This window comes from Pleurodeles waltl, chromosome 9, assembly GCF_031143425.1.
Source record: "Pleurodeles waltl isolate 20211129_DDA chromosome 9, aPleWal1.hap1.20221129, whole genome shotgun sequence".
In the NCBI taxonomy this organism is placed as follows: Eukaryota; Metazoa; Chordata; class Amphibia; order Caudata; family Salamandridae; genus Pleurodeles; species Pleurodeles waltl.
In genome coordinates, this window is record NC_090448.1 from 5,988,079 (window position 1) to 6,011,002 (window position 22,924).

General features: G+C 50.2%; 1 protein-coding gene across 2 annotated transcripts in view; it reads right to left on the reverse strand.

Annotated features, from left to right (window-relative positions):
• The window catches only part of STAB1 (stabilin 1), an 829,863-nt gene that overhangs the window by 320,726 nt on the left and 486,213 nt on the right, over positions 1–22,924 (reverse strand). For both annotated transcript variants that reach the window (XM_069206091.1, XM_069206090.1), the window contains exons 40-42: positions 5,570–5,665; positions 3,695–3,740; positions 1,005–1,084 (exon numbers count right to left, since the gene is read on the reverse strand). In XM_069206091.1, the coding sequence (XP_069062192.1) occupies positions 1,005–1,084; positions 3,695–3,740; positions 5,570–5,665 (222 nt within the window). The remainder of the gene's footprint in view (positions 1–1,004; positions 1,085–3,694; positions 3,741–5,569; positions 5,666–22,924) is intronic.

Here is a 22,924-nt window from a genome sequence, read left to right on the forward strand (position 1 = left end):
ACCCCCCCCCCCCCCGGGTCCCCTTCACTGTCCTGTGACCACTGTGAGCTCTGTCTCCTGCTCCTCCCCCCTCAGGGTCCCCTTCACTGTCCTGTGAACGCTGTGAGCTCTGTCTCTCCCCCCTCAGGGTCCCTTCACTGTCCTGTGAACACTGTGAGCTCTGTCTCTCCCCCCTCAGGGTCCCTTCACTGTCCTGTGAACACTGTAAGCTCTGTCTCCCCCCTGCCCCCTCAGGGTCCCTTCACTGTCCTGTGAACACTGTGAGCTCTGTCTCCCCCCTCCCCCCCCCAGGGTCCCCTTCACTGTCCTGTGAACACTGTGAGCTCTGTCTCCCCCCTCCCCCCAGGGTCCCCTTCACTGTCCTGTGACCACTGTGAGCTCTGTCTCACCCCCCCCCCCCCCCAGGGTCCCCTTCACTGTCCTGTGAACACTGTGAGCTCTGTCTCCTGCTCCTCCCCCCTCAGGGTCCCCTTCACTGTCCTGTGAACACTGTGAGCTCGGTCTCCCCCTCCCCCCCTCAGGGTCTCCTTCACTGTCCTGTGAACACTGTGAGCTCTGTCTCACCCCTGCCCCCCTCAGGGTCCCTTCACTGTCCTGTGAACACTGTAAGCTCTGTCTCACCCCTGCCCCCCTCAGGGTCCCTTCACTGTCCTGTGAACACTGTAAGCTCTGTCTCCCCCCTGCCCCCTCAGGGTCCCCTTTACTGTCCTGTGAACACTGTGAGCTCTGTCACACCCCTGCCCACCTCAGGGTCCCTTCACTGTCCTGTGTCTCCCCCCTCCCCCCTCAGGGTCCCCTTCACTGTCCTGTGAACACTGTAAGCTCTGTCTCACCCCTGCCCCCCTCAGGGTCCCTTCACTGTCCTGTGAACACTGTGAGCTCTGTCTCCCCCCTGCTCCCTCAGGGTCCCTTCACTGTCCTGTGAGCCCCCCCCCCCCCCCCCGTACCATAGGTGTTCGTCTAAGCACCGTCTCAGCCCATCGGGGCCTCTTCTCAGGTCTCACCTGTACAGTGCGTCCCATTCCCGATGTATCCAGCGGAGCAGGAACAGGTGGGCTCGGAGTCCGCTGGTCCTGGAAAACAACTGACACAAGGGTGAGAGCTGCAGGACTGGGTGAGTGGCACACTGAGTGCACTGTGCCCTGGCTCCCTTCAACATGCACTGAGAGCTGCAGGACTGGGTGAGTGGCACACTGAGTGCACTGTGCCCTGGCTCCCTTCAACATGCACTGAGAGCTGCAGGACTGGGTGAGTGGCACACTGAGTGCACTGTGCCCTGGCTCCCTTCAACATGCACTGAGAGCTGCAGGACTGGGTGAGTGGCACACTGAGTGCACTGTGCCCTGGCTCCCTTCAACATGCACTGAGAGCTGCAGGACTGGGTGAGTGGCACACTGAGTGCACTGTGCCCTGGCTCCCTTCAACATGCACTGAGAGCTGCAGGACTGGGTGAGTGGCACACTGAGTGCACTGTGCCCCTGCCTCTCTTTAACATGCACTGAGAGCTGCAGGACTGGGTGAGTGGCACACAGTGCACTGTGCCCCAGGCGCCGTTTAACATGCACTGAGAGCTGCAGGACTGGGTGAGTGGCACACTGAGTGCACTGTGCCCTGGCTCCCTTCAACATGCACTGAGAGCTGCAGGACTGGGTGAGTGGCACACTGAGTGCACTGTGCCCTGGCTCCCTTCAACATGCACTGAGAGCTGCAGGACTGGGTGAGTGGCACACTGAGTGCACAGTGCCCCAGGCTCCCTTTAACATGCACTGAGAGCTGCAGGACTGGGTGACTAGCACACTGAGTGCTGCAGGACTGGGTGACTGGCACACTGAGAGCTGCAGGACTGGGTGAGTGGCACACTGAGTGCACTGTGCCCCTGCCTCTCTTTAACATGCACTGAGAGCTGCAGGACTGGGTGAGTGGCACACAGTGCACTGTGCCCCAGGCGCCCTTTAACATGCACTGAGAGCTGCAGGACTGGGTGAGTGGCACACTGAGTGCACAGTGCCCCTGGCTCCCTTCAACATGCACTGAGAGCTGCAGGACTGGGTGAGTGGCACACTGAGTGCACAGTGCCCCAGGCTCCCTTTAACATGCACTGAGAGCTGCAGGACTGGGTGACTAGCACACTGAGTGCTGCAGGACTGGGTGACTGGCACACTGAGAGCTGCAGGACTGGGTGAGTGGCACACTGAGTGCACTGTGCCCCTGCCTCTCTTTAACATGCACTGAGAGCTGCAGGACTGGGTGAGTGGCACACAGTGCACTGTGCCCCAGGCGCCCTTTAACATGCACTGAGAGCTGCAGGACTGGGTGAGTGGCACACTGAGTGCACAGTGCCCCTGGCTCCCTTCAACATGCACTGAGAGCTGCAGGACTGGGTGAGTGGCACACTGAGTGCACTGTGCCCTGGCTCCCTTCAACATGCACTGAGAGCTGCAGGACTGGGTGAGTGGCACACTGAGTGCACAATGCCCCAGGCTCCCTTTAACATGCACTGAGAGCTGCAGGACTGGGTGACTAGCACACTGAGTGCTGCAGGACTGGGTGACTGGCACACTGAGAGCTGCAGGACTGGGTGAGTGGCACACTGAGTGCACTGTGCCCCTGGCTCCCTTCAACATGCACTGAGAGCTGCAGGACTGGGTGAGTGGCACACTGAGTGCACTGTGCCCTGGCTCCCTTCAACATGCACTGAGAGCTGCAGGACTGGGTGAGTGGCACACTGAGTGCACTGTGCCCTGGCTCCCTTCAACATGCACTGAGAGCTGCAGGACTGGGTGAGTGGCACACTGAGTGCACAGTGCCCCAGGCTCCCTTTAACATGCACTGAGAGCTGCAGGACTGGGTGACTAGCACACTGAGTGCTGCAGGACTGGGTGACTGGCACACTGAGAGCTGCAGGACTGGGTGAGTGGCACACTGAGTGCACTGTGCCCCTGCCTCTCTTTAACATGCACTGAGAGCTGCAGGACTGGGTGAGTGGCACACAGTGCACTGTGCCCCAGGCGCCCTTTAACATGCACTGAGAGCTGCAGGACTGGGTGAGTGGCACACTGAGTGCACAGTGCCCCTGGCTCCCTTCAACATGCACTGAGAGCTGCAGGACTGGGTGAGTGGCACACTGAGTGCACTGTGCCCTGGCTCCCTTCAACATGCACTGAGAGCTGCAGGACTGGGTGACTAGCACACTGAGTGCTGCAGGACTGGGTGACTGGCACACTGAGAGCTGCAGGACTGGGTGAGTGGCACACTGAGTGCACTGTGCCCCTGGCTCCCTTCAACATGCACTGAGAGCTGCAGGACTGGGTGAGTGGCACACTGAGTGCACTGTGCCCCTGGCTCCCTTTAACATGCCGTGGGAGCTGCAGGACTGAGTGGCTAGCACACTGAGTGCTGCAGGACTGGGTGACTGGCACACTGAGAGCTGCAGGACTTAGTGACTGACACACTGAGTGCTGCAGGACTGGGTGACTGACACACTGAGAGCTGCAGGACTGGGTGACTGGCACACTGAGTGCTGCAGGACTGGGTGACTGGTATACTGAGTGCACAGTGGCCCGGGCTCTCTAACATGCAATGAGAGCTGCAGGGTTCAGTGACTGGCACACTGAGTGCCCCGGGCTCCCTTCGACATGCACTGAGCGCCCTCTTCTCTCTTTCAATCTCTTGTGGCTCAGGCGCGGTCACTCACTTGGCATAGTGGCTGCAGGTCCCATTGCACAAATCACTGTCTATGTCTGAAAGAGAAAACGGGAGAATTGGTGCACTTGAATCTAAAGACACAAAGATGTTAAAGTGAAATATAACAGATGGAGCAGGAACCAGGGAAACCGCAGGAACCAGGGAAACCGCAGGAACCAGGGAAACCGCAGGAACCAGGGAAACCGCAGGAACCAGGGAAACCGCAGGAACCAGGGAAACCGCAGGAACAGACATAGCAGACGGGACAAGAGACACAGCAGGAACCAGGGAAACCACAGGAACAGACAAAGGTGACAGGAGAAACCGCAGGAACCAGGGAAACCGCAGGAACCAGGGAAACCGCAGGAACCAGGGAAACCGCAGGAACAGACCAAGCAGACGCGACAAGAGACACAGCAGGAACCAGGGAAACTGCAGGAACAGACAAAGGTGACAGGAGAAACTGCAGGAACAAGGGAAGCAGACGGAACAGGAGAGTCCACGTGAACAACGGTACCGCAGGAACAGACAAAGCCGATGGGACAGGAGACACAGCAGGAACAAGGGAAACAGCAGGAATCAGGGATTCTGCAGGAACAGACAAAGCTAACAAGGGAAACCGCAGGAACAAGAAAAGCAGCAGGGAGATGAAGTAGGGACAGAAAACGGGCAACTCATGAAGTAGAAGAGGCAGATAAGAAACACGGAGGCAGCAGGAACAGAAGAAGCAGCAGGAACCGAAGCAGTCGCAGGAACAGGAGAGGCAGCAGGAACAGGAGAGGCAGCAGGAGCGGGAACAGGCGAGGCAGCAGGAGCGGGAACAGGCGAGGCAGCAGGAACAGGAGAGGCAGCAGAAACAAGTGAAGCTGCAGGAGAAGGAGTGGATAGAGAGAAGAAGGGAGGTACAAGAGGCACAGGATGAACAGGAGAAGCAGGAGAAACCCAAGCAGTCGCAGGAACAGTAGAACCAGCAGGAAGAGGAGACGCAGCAGAAACAAGTGAAGCTGCAGCAAAATCAGTGGAAAGGGAGAAGGAGGGAGGTACAGGAGGCACAAGAGGCACAGGAGGCACAAGAGGCACGGGAGGCACAGGAGGGACAAGAGAAGCGACGGAAAGAGCAGAGGACACCGACGGTAAAGAACCAGCAGGCGGGCAGCTGAAGGCTGCTGGAGAAGAAGGAACATTAACAGCAATGAGAAGAGAGGCAGGAGTAGGAGACAGGGTTCCCAGAGAAGAACAAACACATCAACCCACCAAAGTTCGAGCATCCCAAAGCCACCAGTACAGTGAGAAGATGTGGGGCCTCTGATGTCACATCAGTGCTCACCTTCGGGACCACTAACCAGCTCCTCTGTGCTCCCAAACACTGGCTCCTGCATCCCTCAACACGACCCTCCTGTACATCCTCCCTCCCTCCAAGGTTGGATGTTATCTGCTCATTCACATCCCTCAAAGCCACGACCTGCCATGACCTGAGCTCCACAGATGGGACAGAGAGAGAATTCCCTCTATTTGACCCCAGACTCAGAAGCCCCCAAACAGCTTCTCAGTCTGCAGCTGTGTGCTGAGCCCTAGCACTGGGTAACATTACACACATCAGCTCACTGCAGTGTTATAGCTGCTCATGGGCACGTATGATCCCTTGCTGTGTAACACGCCTTCCCTGCCTGGGCCCATATAAAGCATAACATTAAAAAAGAGTTAAAACTCAGCCAGGCTTCATGTGCTCAGCATATGATGGGAATCATTCCCTTCCCACTTACATAGTTAAGTGATGATGAACCAACCAAACTGGTGGTGATTGATCAACACACCCAAAGAAGGAAGTAAAACACCTGACTGTCTCCATCCTCAGGGTGAGCAGAAGACCTCTGGTGCCCCTTACCCATGGCACAGGTGAAGCCTCGCCAGCCTTTGTAGCAGTCACAGGATCCGTCTCCGTCCACGCCATCTCTGCACCTCCCGTGGACACAGGGGCACTCTGTGGAACAAAGAGACATCACATGAGAGGCGGCCACTGTAGGAGGCTGGCCTGGCTTGTAGTGGGTACCAAGGGGTACTTACACTCTGTACCAGGACCAGTTATCCCTTATTAGTGTAGAAGAGGTGTTTCTAGCTGCTTAGGCTGATAGAAGGTAGCTATGGCAGAGAAGCTTAGGCTGAACTAGGAGACATGCAAAGCTCCTACTATACCACTGGTGTCATATGCACAATGTCATAAGAAAACACAATACACAGATATACTAAAAATAAAGGTACTTTATTTTTATGACAATATGCCAAAGTATCTCAGAGTGTACCCTCAGTATGAGGATAGCAAATATACACAAGATATATGTACACAATACCAAAAATATACAGTAATAGCAAAAGGAAGTAATGCAACAAATGTAAAGTTACAGTAGCTTGCAATAACAGCCCATAGGTATAGGGGCAACACAAACCATATACTCCAAAAGTGGAATGCGAACCACGAATGAACCCCAAACCTATGTGAGCTTGTAGAGGGTCGCTGGGACTGTAAGAAAAAGGTGAGGGTTAGAAAAATAGCCCACCCCAAGATCCTGAAAAGTAGGCGTAAAGTGCACCTATATTCCCCAGAGAGCACAGAAATCGTGATAGGGGATTTCTGCAAGGAAGACCAACACCAGCAATGCAACCAAAGTGGATTTTCGGACGAGAGTACCTGTGGAACAAGGGGACCAAGTCCAAGAGTCGCGACAAAGTCGAGAGTGGGCAGATGCCCAGGAAATGCCAGCTGAGGGTGCAAAGAAGCTGCCACTGGATGGTAGAAGCTGTGGATTCTGCAAGAACAAAGAGGGCTAGAAACTTTCCCTTTGGAGGATGGATGTCCCACGTCGTGAAGAAGCTTGCAGAGGTGTTCCCACGCAGAAAGACTGCAAACAAGCCTTGCTAGCTGCAAGGGTTGCGGTTAGGGTTTTTAGATGCTGCTGTGGCCCAGGAGGGTCACGGATGTAGCCACTTGGATGAGGAGACAGAGGGGGCACCCAGCAAGTCAGGGAGCCCTCACAGAAGCAAGCAGCACCCGCAGAAGTACCGGAACAGGCACTTAGAAGAGGAGTGAACTGGAGCTCACCCGAAGACACAAAAGCGAGTCCCACGACGCCGGAGGACAACTCAGGAGGTTGTGCACTGCAGGTTAGAGTATCAGGGACCCAGGCTTGGCTGTGCACAAAGGAAATCCTGGAAGAGTGCACAGGAGCCGGAGCAGCTGTAAATCACACGGTACCCAGCAATGCAGTCTAGCGTGGGGAGGCAAGGACTTACCTCCACCAAACTTGGACTGAAGAGTCACTGGACTGTGGGAGTCACTTGGACACAGTTGCTGGATTCAAGGGACCTCGCTCGTTGTGCTGAGAGGGGACCCAGAGGACCGGTGATGCAGTCTTTTGGTGCCTGCGGTTGCAGGGGGAAGATTCCGTCGACCCACGGGAGATTTCTTCAGAGCTCCTGGTGCAAGAAGGAGGCAAGCTACCCCCAGAGCATGCACCACCAGGAAAACGGCAGGATCAGCGATACAAGGTTGCAGTAGTCGTCTTTGCTACTTTGTTGCGGTTTTGCAGGCGTCCTGAGCAGTCAGTGGTCGATCCTTTGGCAGAAGGTGAAGAGAGAGATGCAGAGGAACTCTGATGAGCTCTTGCATTCGTTATCTAAAGAATTCCCCAAAGCAGAGACCCTAAATAGCCAGGAAAGGAGGTTTGGCTACCTAGGAAGGAGGATAGGCTAGCAACACAGGTAAGAGCCTATCAGAAGGAGTCTCTGACGTCACCTGCTAGCACTGGCCACTCAGAGCAGTCCAGTGTGCCAGCAGCACCTCTGTTTCCAAGATGGCAGAGCTCTGGAGCACTCTGGAGGAGCTCTGGGCACCTCCCCTGGGAGGTGCAGGTCGGGGGAGTGGTCACTCCCCTTTCCTTTGTCCAGTTTCACGCCAGAGCAGGGCTGGGGGATCCCTGAACCGGTGTAGACTGGCTTATGCAGAGATGGACACCATCTGTGCCCATCAAAGCATTTCCAGAGGCTGGGGGAGGCTACTCCTCCCCAGCCCCGACACCTTTTTCAAAAGGGAGAGGGTGTAACACCCTCTCTCTGAGGAAGTCCTTTGTTCTGCCTTCCTGGGCCAAGCCTGGCTGGACCCCAGGAGGGCAGAAACCTGTCTGAGGGGTTGGCAGCAGCAGCAGCTGCAGAGAAACCCCGGGAAAGGCAGTTTGGCAGTACCCGGGTCTGTGCTAGAGACTCGGGGGATCATGGAATTGTCTCCCTAATGCCAGAATGGCATTGGGGTGACAATTCCATGATCTTAGACATGTTACATGGCCATGTTCGGAGTTACCATTGTGACGCTATACATAGGTAGTGACCTATGTATAGTGCACGTGTGTAATGGTGTCCCCGCACTCACAAAGTCCGGGGAATTTACCCTGAACGATGTGGGGCACCTTGGCTAGTGCCAGGGTGCCCACACACTAAGTAACTTAGCACCCAACCTTCACCAGGTGAAGGTTAGACATATAGGTGACTTTTAAGTTACTTAAGTGCAGTGGTAAATGGCTGTGAAATAACGTGGACGTTATTTCACTCAGGCTGCAGTGGCAGGCCTGTGTAAGAATTGTCAGAGCTCCCTATGGGTGGCAAAAGAAATGCTGCAGCTCATAGGGATCTCCTGGAACCCCAATACCCTGGGTACCTCAGTACCATATACTAGGGAATTATAAGGGTGTTCCAGTATGCCAATGTGAATTGGTAAAATTGGTCACTAGCCTGTTAGTGACAATTTGGAAAGCAGAGAAAGCATAAACACTGAGGTTCTGGTTAGCAGAGCCTCAGTGAGACAGTTAGGCATCACACAGGGAACACATACATATAGGTCACAAACTTATGAGCACTGGGGTTCTAGCAAGCAGGGTCCCAGTGACACATAACAAACATACTGAAAACATAGGGTTTTCACTATGAGCACTGGGCCCTGGCTAGCAGGATCCCATTGAGACAGTGAAAACACCCTGACACATACTCACAAACAGGCCAAAAGTGGGGGGTAACAAGGCTAGAAAGAGGCTACTTTCTCACAGCCACTCGCTGCCCTTCTCAGGCTACCTTCAGTCACTGGCTGGAGCCACCGGTACACCTCCTTGCAGTATGCGTGGGCACTACCCACACAGGAGTGCGCAGCACCGACTCTCTGCCACCCTCCATTCCTCCTACAGACCTCAGTCCCCAGCTCCCAGTCCCGAGAGCTGCACTGAAGGTCCACAAGGGGGTGCCCGGGCTGGAGAGGGGGTGGTGGCATGGACATTGGCTAAGGAAGGAGTGTGAGAGGTGCTGCCGATGGGTTTCTCTGCCAGTGGTCATTCCATTGCCACCTTGGGCTTCAGAACAAGTGATGTGACAGCAGGTGCTTAACTGGGCATCAAGTTCATACATCATAGTGGTCTGTGTGGCAACTACAGTCTTACTTCTGTTCTCTACAGAGGCGGCTTATCACACTTCAGATCGCGAACAAGAATAACTATGGCTTACTGGGTTTACAGAGACGTCTGCTTATCTTTTAAAGACCTGGACACAAGAATACTCCTTTAGACTACATGAGAACCCCCCATTTGGAAACAACAAAAGCCACCTTTGGAAAACAACAGAAGCCACCATTGGAAAACAACAAAAGCCACCTTTGGAAAACATTGTTTATGGCAATTTCCTCGGACTTTGTGAGTATGGGGACACCATTACACGCGTGAACTACATATAGGTCAATACCTATGTGTAGCTTCACAATGGTAACTCTGAACATGGCCATGTAACATGTCTAGGATCATGGAATTGTCACCCCAACCCCATGCATCCCCGGGGCTCCAGCATGGACCCCGGGTACTGCCAAACCAGCTCTCTGGGGTTTTCTCTGCATCTACCGCTGCTGCCAACCCACAGACAGGGTTCTGCCCTCCTGGGGTATGGGTAGCCCAGTCCCAGGAAGGCAGAACAAAGAATTTCCTCTGAGAGAGGGTGTTACACCCTCTCCCTTTGGAAATAGGTGTGAAGGGCTGGGGAGGAGTAGCCTCCCCCAGCCTCTGGAAATGCTTTGATGGGCACAGATGGTGCCCTCCTTGCATAAGCCAGTCTACACCGGTTCAGGGATCCCCCAGCCCCTGCTCTGGTGCGAAACTGGACAAAGGAAAGGGGAGTGACCACTTCACTGACCAGCACCTCCCCAGGAGTGGTGCCCAGAGCTCCTCCAGTGTGTCCCAGACCTCTGCCATCTTGAATGCAGAGGTGTGAGGGCACAATGGAGACCTCTGAGTGGCCAGTGCCAGCAGGTGACGTCAGAGACCCCTCCTGATAAGTGCTCACCTCTCTCTGTAGCCAATCCTCCTCTGTGGGCTATTTAGGGTCTCTCATGTGGGTTTCTCGTCAAATAACGAATGCAGGAGCTCACCAGAGTTCCTCTGCACTTCCCTCTTCTACTTCTGCCAAGGACCAACCGCTGACTGCTCCAGGATGCCTGCAAAACCACAACAAAGTAGCAAAGAAGACTACCAGCAACATTGTAGCGCATAATCCTGCCGGCTTTCTCGACTGTTTCCTGGTGGTGCATGCTCTGAGGGCTGTCTGCCTTCACCCTGCACTGGAAGCCAAGAAGAAATCTCCAGTGGGTCGACGGAATCTTCCACCTGCCAACGCAGGCACCAAACTTCTGCATCACCAGTCCTCTGGGTCCCCTCTCGTGACGAGCGTGGTCTCTGGAACACAGGAGCTGGATCCAAGTGACCCCGACAGTCCAGTGGTCCTTTTTGTCCAAATTTGGTACAGGTAAGTCCTCGCCTCCCCACGCCAGACAGTAATCCTGTGTACTGTGTGATCTGCAGCTGCTAGGGCTTCTGTGCACTTTTGCAAAACTTCCTTTGTGCACAGCCTAGCCCAGGTCCCCAGCACTCCGTCCTGCATTGCCCAACTCACTGAGTTGACCTTCGACTTCGTGGGACCCTCTTTTGTTGTGCTGAGACGACCGCCATGCTCAGATTTCCTGAATGCCTGTTCAGGTGCTTCTGCGAGTGTTGTCCGCCCCCTCTGTCTCCTCCTCCAAGGGGCGGCCTCCTGGTCCTTCCTGGGCCCTGGCAGCACCCAAAACCTTCAACCGCGACTCTTGCAGCTAGCAGGGCATGTTTGCTGTCTTTCTGCGTGGAAACAACTTCTGTTGTCGAGGAATCTTCAGCTTCTTCCACCCGGAGGCAGCCCTTTTGCACCTTCATCCGGGGTTTAGTGGGCTCCTGCCCCCCCGGGACACGTGCGTGACTCTTGGACTTGGTCCCCTTCCTTTACAGGTCCTCAGGTCCAGGAATCTGTCTTCAGTGCTTTGCAGTCAGTTGTGGTCTTTGCAGAATCCCCTATCTCGACTTCACTGTCTTTCTGGGGTAGTAGGGTAACTTTACTCTTACTTTTCAGGGTGGGGTATCTTGGACATCCTTAGTGTTTTCTTACACTCCCAGCGACCCTCTACACACTACACTAGGCCTGGGGTCCATTCGTGGTTCGCATTCCACTTTTGGAGTATATGGTTTGTGTTGCCCCTAGGCCTATTGTCTCCTGTTGCATTCTATTGTGTTCTACAGTGTTTGCACTACTTTTCTAAGTGTTTTACTTACCTGATTTTGGTTTGTGTGTATATTTTGTGTATTTTACTTACCTCCTAAGGGAGTATATCCTCTGAGATACTTTTGGCATAATGGCACTAAAATAAAGTACCTTTATTTTTAGTAACTCTGAGTATTGTGTTTTCTTGTGATATAGTGCTATATGATATAAGTGGTATAGTAGGAGCTTTGCATGTCTCCTAGTTCAGCCTAAGCTGCTTTGCCATAGATACCTTCTATCAGCCTAAGCTGCTTTGCCATAGATACCTTCTATCAGCCTCAGCTGCTAGAACACCTCTAATCTACTAATAAGGGATAACTGGACCTGGCAGAAGGTTTAAGTACCACAAGGTACCCACTATAAGCCAGGCCAGCCTCCTACAGCTGTGGAAAGAGTCCCCGGCCCTGGGACCTCATAAGAAGCCTCCAAGGCTCCAGCTCATCCAGGAAGTGCCCCTGACCAGCCTCAGTATCAGAAATCACCTCTCTTGGGCTACATGCTCAGTCACCTGGTGTCACGTGTTTGACTCATCGTGAAGTAGTCCAAAGGGTTGAAGCCATGCTGCAAAGCACAACATGCAGGTCACAGCTTACACACACTGCTCAGTGAAGCACTCATTTTGCTACAGAGAATTCGTATCATCTGCACCTCAGAAGTTATAATCATTGTATTACTGGCATCAAGGAGCTAGATTCAAGCTGGAATGCATGAGTGAAGAATGTTACTGTTGTCTCAGGCTTTCAATACAATAAGGTTGGTAAAAAAGGGTTCTTTTCACTTGTAATAAACATGCACACACACAGAAACATGCATTTATGTAAATACATGCATTGATTGGCGAGAGATGCTGAAATGCAAGAGCCAGTTTCCAGAAGTCAGTCAAAACCAGAGTCTCCCCTCCCAGGGAAATGTTCAAATTACCTTCACAAAATGAGGCTATGGCGGCACTAGGGTGGCGCAAGCGGCCTGTAAATAGGCCCCTTAATACTTTCAGCTACAGCGAGTGCTTCCATGCACTTCATTTACCACAATGCATCTGGGTGAATGGTGCACTGTTATGGCATGGAGTGACAGATGCACGGATAGACAGGATGGATGTGTAAAGGGATGGACGGATGAATGGATGAACAGGTACAACGATGGATGTGTGAAGGGATGGACAGATGAATGGATGTGTGAAGGGATTGACGGATGAAAGGATGAACAGGTAGATGGATGGATGGATGTTTTAAGGGATGGACGGATGAAAGGATGAACAGGTACAAGGATGGATGGATGGATGTGTGAAGGGATGAACGGATGAATGGATGAACAGGTACAACGATGGATGGATGATGTGTGAAGGGATGAATGGATGAACAGGTACAATGATGGATGGATGTGTGAAGGGATGGACAGATGAATGGATGTGTGAAGGGATTGACGGATGAAAGGATGAACAGTTAGATGGATGGATGGATGTGTGAAGGGATGGACGGATGAAAGGATGAACAGGTACAAGGATGGATGGATGGATGGATGTGTGAAGGGATGAATGGATGAACAGGTACAATGATGGATGGATGGATGTGTAAAGGGATGGACGGATGAATGGATGAACAGGTACAACGATGGATGTGTGAAGGGATGGACAGATGAATGGATGTGTGAAGGGATTGACGGATGAAAGGATGAACAGGTAGATGGATGGATGTTTTAAGGGATGGACGGATGAAAGGATGAACAGGTACAAAGATGGATGGATGGATGTGTGAAGGGATGAACGGATGAATGGATGAACAGGTACAACGATGGATGGATGGATGTGTGAAGGGATGAATGGATGAGCAGGTACAATGATGGATGGATGTGTGAAGGGATGGACAGATGAATGGATGTGTGAAGGGATTGACGGATGAAAGGATGAACAGGTAGATGGATGGATGGATGTGTGAAGGGATGGATGAATGGATGAACAGGTACAAGGATGGATGTATGCGGAAGGGATGGACGGATCAATAGCTAGGATGGATGTGATGAAACGATGAAGAAGAGCCCTCCCTGTGCGAGCAGCTTTGCTCACTCACTATGCCCGACGCAGACGTATGGTTCAAGTAGGGTTATTTTCATTTTCCTGCCGCTCCCGGGAGTACAGGGGTGATTGAGACTCTCTGAAGAGGCCATCCCTTCTACGAACCTCACCCATGATTAACTCACAGACTCACTTACCAAAGTGAAACATTTTCATTGCTAATTTTTTTACAACAATGTGATTTCTACACATTTATCGGATTCTGATAACAGACATTGGCAAAGCCAATAGGTCTAGTATGTCATTGTCAGCTTTATTGTTTAGTTAATTAAAACCATTACGATAAGATCCCCAAAGAAACAATATCTTAGTTAAACAATACAAACACATCAAACACCGTCATGTTGGTTACACATCGATTCTCCCAACGGACCCAGGTGCTTTTCACAATCAAGATGGATTTGGCTGGCCTGGTTTGTAGTAGCTACCAGAGGTACTCACACCTTACACCAGGCCCAGGTATCCCTTATTAGTAGATCAGTAGTGTCCTAGCAGCTTAGGCTGACAGAGGTAGCTATAGCCGAGCAGCTTAGGCTGATAGAAGGTGTAGGAGGCTGGCCTGGTTTGTAGTGGGTACCAGAGGTACTCACACCTTACACCAGGTCCAGGTATCCCTTATTAGTAGATTAGTAGTGTCCTAGCAGCTTAGGCTGATAGAGGTAGCTATAGCAGAGCAGCTTAGGCTGATAGAAGGTGTAGGAGGCTGGACTGGTTTGTAATGGGTACCTTGGGTACTCACACCTTACACCAGGTCCAGTTATCCCTTATTAGTAGATTAGTAGTGTTCTAGCAGCTTAGGCTGATAGAGGTAGCTATAGCCGAGCAGCTTAGGCTGATAGAAGGTGTAGGAGGCTGGCCTGGCTTGTAGTGGGTACCAGAGGTACTCACACCTTACACCAGGTCCAGGTATCCCTTATTAGTAGATTAGTAGTGTCCTAGCAGCTTAGGCTGATAGAGGTAGCTATAGCCGAGCAGTTTAGGCTGATAGAAGGTGTAGGAGGCTGGCCTGGCTTGTAGTGGGTACCAGAGGTACTCACACCTTACACCAGGTCCAGGTATCCCTTATTAGTAGATTAGTAGTGTCCTAGCAGCTTAGGCTGACAGAGGTAGCTATAGCAGAGCAGCTTAGGCTGATAGAAGGTGTAGGAGGCTGGACTGGTTTGTAGTGGGTACCAGAGGTACTCACACCTTACACCAGGTCCAGGTATCCCTTATTAGTAGAATAGAGGGGTTCTAGCAGCTTAGGCTGATAGAGGTAGCTATAGCAGAGCAATCGAGGCTGAACTAGGAGACATGCAAAGCTCATGCAATACCACTTATAGTTACACAGTACTTATACACAAGTAAAGACAATACTCAGTGTTACCAAAAACAAAGTTATTTATTTGGGTGACACAGTACCAAAAATACCATAGAGACTATACTCCCTTAGGAGGTAAGTAATACACAATGCAGTAGTATGCAGAAATAGCTGTAAAAACAGTTAGAAAACAGCGCAAATATTGAAAATCACAATAGTTAGAAATGGGCCTGGGGGGGAACACAAACCAAATACTAAAGTCGGTTCCCCACCTAAGCAAAGAGGCTTCTTTCCAACACACTGCAGACTCTATGAGTTAAGCTGCTCCACCTTCGAAATCATTTTCTGCCTCAGTCTTTACGGAAGGAACTAAAGTGCTTGCGTGAATAAAACATATAACTATACATCTGCCTGTAACTACCTTCTCGGACAGTTCTTAACCTTCTAATGAGCCTCCGTGCTGGCCACACTGACTGGGAGCGCAGTCGCCTTAATACTGTTACGTATTTTGCACATTGAGCCCAGGCCGCCGAGTGCGAGAAGCGGGCGTTAGATGCTTCCAAGCAAGTGCGCGCCCCCAAGGCCAGCGCTACCGGTTTAATCAGCTGTCGGGTCTCAGAGACTGAAGCTGGGCAGCAACATAACAGGTGTAACCAGGTTTCCTATTGGTAAGAGCAAAGCCCGTAGTCTCTTATCTTTGTGAGCGGGCAAGAAGGATTAAAGTCTCTAACTAGCAGGACTAATGTGCGCATGTTAAAGATCCGCCTTTGGATTCCTGCATTTATAGTATCTGAGAGATAAGGCTGTGGAGCTCAACTAGGTAAGAGTAATTCAAAACTGGCACTGCTGATGGGCAGTCTCATAGGCAATTGCAGAAGATTTATTTCTGATTGCGTTTTCCTGTTTCCCTGACAAATTATTTCCACTGAACCACACACCAAGGTAGTCACAATTCCTGGATGTGCCAATGGTGAGACTTCCAAGGTGCCAGGTTATAAACTTTTTGTTTTTATACCTTCTGAGTATGAGAATCTTTGTTGATTGGCTGTGTTAAAAATGCTCAGGGCATTTAGTGACCGCTGCAAGCCAGTTCTTGTACAGTCCATTATCACAGTTCCGTCGTTATACTGAACGATTTGTAGCTTTGTGGCAGTAGTCTTTGTCGGGACCAGTCTACTAACCTGCAGACTTTTCCCTAGATCAGTTATAGACAAGTTAAACAGTAGAGGCACCAGGATGCAGCCCTGCTTTAGGCCTCTGTTATTTTCTATTTTTCGAGTCATTGTGCCCGAACCAGTTGTTACTCTGACCCACGTGTCTGCACACAATGAAATAATGGCACTTAGGAGCTGTGTAGTGATACCCCATACCACCAGCTTCCTCCATAGGGTTGCATGATCAACCCTTTCGAAAGCCGCACTATAGTCCGCAAAGCAGCAGAATAACAAAAGATGCTTGTTTTTAGCCACTTCCTGCCACAAATATGAAAGTGACACAATGTTATCCACTGTCGAGGGCCCAGGTCTAAAGCCAGATTGGAAGAACGGAAGGATTTGGTGCTCCTGGACACAAGCCTCCAGTCGGTTCAACAGTATGCAGGCATGCATTTTAGCCTCCACATCCAGGAGAGCTATTAAACGATAGTTTGAGGCAACTGTGCGATCCCCTTTTTTGTAAATTGGACAGAGTATGACCCTCTCCAGGACTTTGGGACCACAGCGGACTGAAACGTGCTGTTAGAGAGCAGGGACAGCCTCTTTGCCCAGTCTACCAGGGAGCATTTAAAGAAGGAAGCGGGCAGCCCACTGGGACCTGAGCGCCATTCTTCCTTATACACTTGATCACATTTCCATCTTTCTGGAGGATCTGCGCATTTAACTTCATCAAAAGCAACTGACTGCTCTAACCCAGAGGCTGCTTTGATCTCTAGGTCTTCTTCTACCTCCGTGGAGAGCGCTTCATAGTGTGGCAGAGATGAATTCTGGATCTTTTCACACCTATTACCGCTCGTGCCAAACACCGACTGTGTGGCCGTGTATCAGTTTGTGAAGTGAGTGACCCATGCGGCCTCTAGAACGCCATTCTCACTTGGGACATTATGGTTCCTTAACTTGTTTACGTCCTCCCAGAAGCAAGCGTGATTTGTGTCCTTTAGTAGTTGAAATAAAGTTTCCCATTCTTTTTGATCTTTTGCCACTTGACTCTCCCATATTTTTTTCTTAAGGGTTCTTCCACTATTTATTATCTGAACCCTGTGCCATTTGTGCGCTTTTGTTTAGGCATGCGCTGGGCTATATGAAGCGCCCGTCTTGCCCCAACAGCTTTGTTGAGTTGTGACGTTCTGTTTCTCAACGAGATAGATCTATGTGGGTGACGCTGGGAGGTGTCCCTTGTAGTGGGGATATGAGATCATCCACAGTCTTCTCCCACCATCCAAAACTCGAGTGTGTTTCCTGGGGCTGGGTCTTTAGCCAGGAAGTTATACAATATCAATATTTTGGTCTCCATTTGATTCTTTTTACTAGATGGACATTCTCTGTACCTGTTGATGCCCCTACCAATGTGATCTTTTCTGGAAGTTGAACATGAAGGTCTTTGATGCATTTTAACGGGTTGCGGTCGCTCTCCGCCCTTTCAGTAACTGCAAAATGGGTGAGCCGCAGGGCCAGCCTTTCTGACAGAAACACATAGTCAATGGTTGAACCACCTTTAAACGTAGGTGGAAATGCAGGGGCCTTCTCTTTTATCAAGAACTCCTAGCGAGACGATGTTATTTTGAAGATTGCCAAGAAATTCTGTATTCATTGGCACCCTCTGTCTTGGGGGTATCATCTGATGGACTGCCTAACCCACTAACAATAAAGCCTCCCAACAGACTAATTGGGCCATTGTGCTATAGGTCTGGTATGTTTTCGTCACATGCCCCTTATTGTGTGATATTCGTGGATGCGATAGCAGAAAATCGCAGAGGCATTTTGATACTAGCTCGGTGATACGCTGCGCGAAGCAGGATGTACATGTTTTAAGCCCTGCGCTCAAGTACGTAGGCCACACCCCTTGGACAGGATTCACAGTTGTCTTATTGGGTGACATCCCGTTTAGACCCCCCACGCACACTTTTTCATTCCAATTAGGGCCCTGCATAGAGATAAAGTTAGCCCCACCTTGTGCCACGCATCACGGGTCAGAGTAATGTGTTTTAATAGAGGTCTCCGCAATACTGCACTAAAATGTAAAGACACACATTTTAAAGCTCCTCTCAGAGAGACCTGCTCGAGGTGCTTTAGCTTGCACTCAGTTGTATGGTAGCCTCTGCTGTGTGCCCCAGGGGCCGGGGGTGTGAGAGAGGTTACTGCTTGCCATGGATCTGGTTTCTTTCTTCTGTATCTGCCCCTCATCCCTTTTCTGACTTCTCCCCTCTTTCAGCTTGTGCAGAAGGAGTCCTGCCAGGCCATTGACAGTCTATCACAGCCCCCTGGTCAAATCAACTGTATTGTTTCAGCTTTACACATGTCAGCCACGCAATAAACAAATTACCACAACATTTTATATTTCAATCAACCTTATCCATGTTATCAAATCAACATGTAGTACATGCTCAGTCATTCGAGAGTCTAAAAAGATACTGCAATCTGAATCATGCGATTGGCTTGTTCGGTCGAGTGTGCAAGCACTTTGACCTATTTTAAGTATTGTGGGTTTTTAACCACACCCATCACTTTCATTCGTTCCTGGGCTGTCTTTCAAAAATCACTTTATGTCATTGGTAAATGCTTTATGTTTGTCTCGCCTTGAGGCTGTTCTTGTCGTGCCTTGCAGACTGCCCCTGTTACATAGATTATTGCATGATTGCAGATATACTTCAGTGTGAGTGAACTATTTTCTTTTCTTTTGTCTCTCCCCTTCGTGCTGCCTGGCAGCCATGGCTCTCACAGCGTGAACAGGCACAACATCGTGAACTCGATCAGTGATACTGGGGCACTGGTCACATTGTTCACAGTTTTCTAATCAAAGTCATTTTTTTGTGGTTCTCCCCTTAAAACACTTGAAATTGGTAGATACGTTATGTAAAACAGAAATCTTCAAAGCGAAGGCGGCTCTCCCGGCACAGCGGGAGAGCCAACACTACAATATTTACTGCACTACGGAAATTAGTCCCATAATGCTTTGCCGGGCATTACTTTTACAAAACATTTGGGCTCGCAACTCAGCCTGTTATGGTCCTAGGACAATGGGACCACCATCAAAATGTTCACAGAAACCAGCTATATCATCTCTGGATTCCCACACTAGGTTAGGGGGACCCCAACATAATAACCCCTCTCACCATTCAACTTTTTATAGCTGTGAATAGCTTGTGTTTTAAGGGCCTTGTTTGTAATATCATTGCTATAGGCCTGCTACCCTTGAAAATGTGTAATGCACTATGGGGGTCATTCTGACCCTGGCGGCCGGTGGCCGCCAGGGCCACCGACCACGGGAGCACCGCCAACAGGCTGGCGGTGCTCCCACGAGCATTCTGACCGCGGCGGTTCAGCCGCGGTCAGAAGCGGAAAGTCGGCGGTCTCCCGCCGACTTTCCGCTGCTCGGGGGAATCCTCCATGGCTGCGGAGCGCGCTCCGCAGCCATGGGGATTCTGACACCCCCTACCGCCATCCTGTTCCTGGAGGGTCTCCCGCCAGGAACAGGATGGCGGTAGGGGGTGCCGCGGGGCCCCTGGGGGCCCCTGCAGTGCCCATGCCCATGGCATGGGCACTGCAGGGGCCCCCGTAAGAGGGCCCCGCAAAGTATTTCAGTGTCTGCCATGCAGACACTGAAATACGCGACGGGTGCAAACTGCACCCGTCGCACCCCTTCAACTACGCCGGCTCAATTCTGAGCCGGCGTCCTCGTTGCAGGGGCATTTCCTCTGGGCCGGCGGGCGCTCTTTTGGAGAGCGCCCGCCGGCCCAGAGGAAATGTTAGAATGGCCGCCGCGGTCTTGTGACCGCGGTGCGGTCATTTGGCGGCGGAACCTTGGCGGACGGCCTCCGCCGTCCGCCAAGGTTAAAATCAGGCCCTATGTCTTCTAGGGGCTAAATATATTGTTACATTGCAGTATTTGCCATTTCCATTTTGTGAGGGTATGCCCTGTGGGGGCTAACTATATAGTTACATGACAATGTTTCTTACAAATGCTATTTTCATGATGGTGTCCTCTAGGGTCTGTTCTAAGCATTGCAGTCATATCAACATACTAAAATATTCAGGGCACTGAAAGTTGCCCCATAATGCTTTGCGGGCATTACTGGTCAAAACATTTTTGCACATAACTCAGCCTGTGGTGGTCCTAGGACAATGGGACCACCTTCAAAACATTTACCAAAGTGTTCTCTGTCTACATCATTTCTGGGTTCCCACGCTATGTTAGTGGGGACTCCAGAATAATAACCCCTCCCACTATTCATTATCGTTTTAAACTCTTTCGTGGCTGGAACGTTTGTTTTACATTTGTGAGAAGTTATGTTTTGTAGGTTTTGTCTGTAAGATCATTGCAATAGTCCTGCTAGCCTTTAAAACGTGTGATGCTCTACACCCTCTGGGGTCTAAATATAGGGTTCCACTGCACTACTTTCTCTCATTCTTTTTTCATGTGGTTATACTCTGTAAGGGCTGACTGTATGGTTGAATGACCGTGTGTATTGCAAATGCTATTTTTATTGTCATTGCAGTCAATATACTACAATATCTGGGACATGAACACTTGCTCCATAATGCTTTTCAGGGCATTACTTTTACAAAACATTTTTAATAATAACTCAGCCTGTGGTGGGCCTTGGACAATGGAATTACCTTCAAAATGCTGTCTACAACATCTCTGGATCCTCACACTAGGTTTAGTGGGGCCCCCAAAATAATAACCCCTCCCACCGTTCAGTGTCTTTAAGCCTGCTAGCCCTAAAACACCCTCTAGGGGCTAAGTATATGGTTACACTCCATTACTTTCTCCTGTTTGTTTTCATGGGGTTATGCCTTCTAGGGGCTATCAATGTGGTTACATGACCATGTATCTAACAAATATTTTTGTTATGGTGCCCTCTAGGGGCTGTTTTGAGCATTAAAATCTAATGCCAAAAGTTTATTTGTGTTAAAGGTTTATATGATGATTGTATATGTTTCAATAATCTCTCCATATTACAATTATGACCATGATTCAGGCCATCTTAACATCCTTATTACACTATGAATGTTTGAACTCTTTTGATATGTTTCTGTGGCTGTCTTGTGTTTTTTCAGAAGGTGGGGGGGGATTGTGTTACCCAGCCAGCAACTCCGATGGTGGGGTGGTGAAAGTTTATTCTTTTGGAATTAGCACAGCATATTTAAATTAGGATGCTAAATGGCAACATTTTCATTTATTGCTGCAGATAGAGGAAGAAGGTAAATGGAAGGACTTTGGTTATCTGCAGGGCCTCTAGAATTATGTGGGAGAAAAAGATGGAATTATGAGGCAGGTTTGACCAATTTATGTGGCAAGAAAAGTCCAGTTATCAATGTACAATGCCAACAGCTCTAATTCAAGCAAATGCAAGACCTATTGCATTTCAAATGCTTGTTTTATCTTTTTAAATCTGATACCAGCTCGCCAGGAGCGTAAACAGGAATACAGAGCTAGTGAGGAATTAAAATAGGAAAGATTTCAAATTGAAGCAAGGTATGTGTTATGTTATGCTGATTTATATAGTGCACTAATCACTCGAGAGGGTATCCAGGCACTTGGACAATATCTTTTCATTGTGTACATGATCAGTTCCTGGCACAGGTTTGTGATGGAATAGAGTATTGCTCCTCAGTTAAAATGATGCAACTGAACACCGGACTGAATACACTTTTGTGAAGTGCTTGTGTTCTAAAAAGACTATTGTGCAAATAAGCTGATAGAGTGAGCTTCTCTCAGACTTTAAAATATATCACGAATATTGTCCTCACAAGCCCGGGTACAATTTGATTTCATGTGTTGGTTCTGCTCACTCGTTTTGCCTGAACGGTTAGAAGGTAAAACGTGCAAATACGCTGATATAAAGTGCTTCTAAGAATATTATTGATGACATGCCTTGAACGCAGATTTTTTTCTCACGCATAGCTCACCAACATTAAGTTGGCGAGAGAGAAAATTGAGCGCTAGACTGCTTCCCAACGAGAATTCTCAATGCGAGCAGTCGTGCAGGGTGCTACCGCTCACATTGAGAAAGCTGCCACTCAGGTTGAGAAAGTTGCCACTTGAGTAGAAAATCTACTCCAGAGGTGGAAAGAAGCAATGCACGCTGGCATACCAAGTGTTGCCCTTGGGACTGATTTTACATTGCGGGACAAGCTTCCAGTGCTAAACATCAGTGCAAGCAGTGCAACGCACCAGAATTCTGCCGCTTATGGAACTCTGCGGAATCTTGTGGAGTTTTTAGGGAACTCCACGAGCTCAGACCAGGCCTATAAGAGCACCATGTAAATGATTCCATTATCATAGAGCATTATTTGCACCCAGTGGTGTGATGATCAGAGCACATATTAGGACATCTTCCAACTGACATCGGCTAGGTGATGTGTACAGTGAGATCTTCCAAGCCGGGTCTACTCATTCGATGCCCTCTCCTAGGACAATGGCGCAGCCCAAAGGCGTGATACAATAGTCCCATATCCTAAAATATTGGGCCACCAGATTAATTAACAAGGGTGATGGGGTGAAGGTGCTACTTAGGAGGGAAGGAGAATGGTGAGGACGGTGAAAAACAGACTGAGCGGTTTATGTCCCACATACTCCTTTCCACTGTTGTCAACTGGTGTGTGGAAAGGGTGTTGTGGGAGGTAGTGAATTTGTGTGAACAAAGAGGGAAAGGTGTAGATGTGGGAGGCAGTGACTGCGTGAACAGAGTTGGAAAGGTGTAGATGTGGGGTGCAGTGAATTTGTGTGAACAGAGTGGGAAGGGTGTTGTGGGAGGCAGTGAATTTGTGTGAACAGAGTGTGAAGGGTGTTGTGGGAGGCAGTGAATTTGTGTGAACAGAGTGGGAAGGATGTAGATGTGGGAGGCAGTGACTTTGCGTGAACAGAGTGGGACGGGTGTTGTTGTGGGGTACAGTGAATTTGTGTGAACAGAGTGGGAAGGGTGTTGATGTGGGAAGCAGTGACAGTGTGTGAACAGTGTGGAAAGGGTGTTGTGGGAGGCAGTGAATTTGTGTGAACAGTGTGAG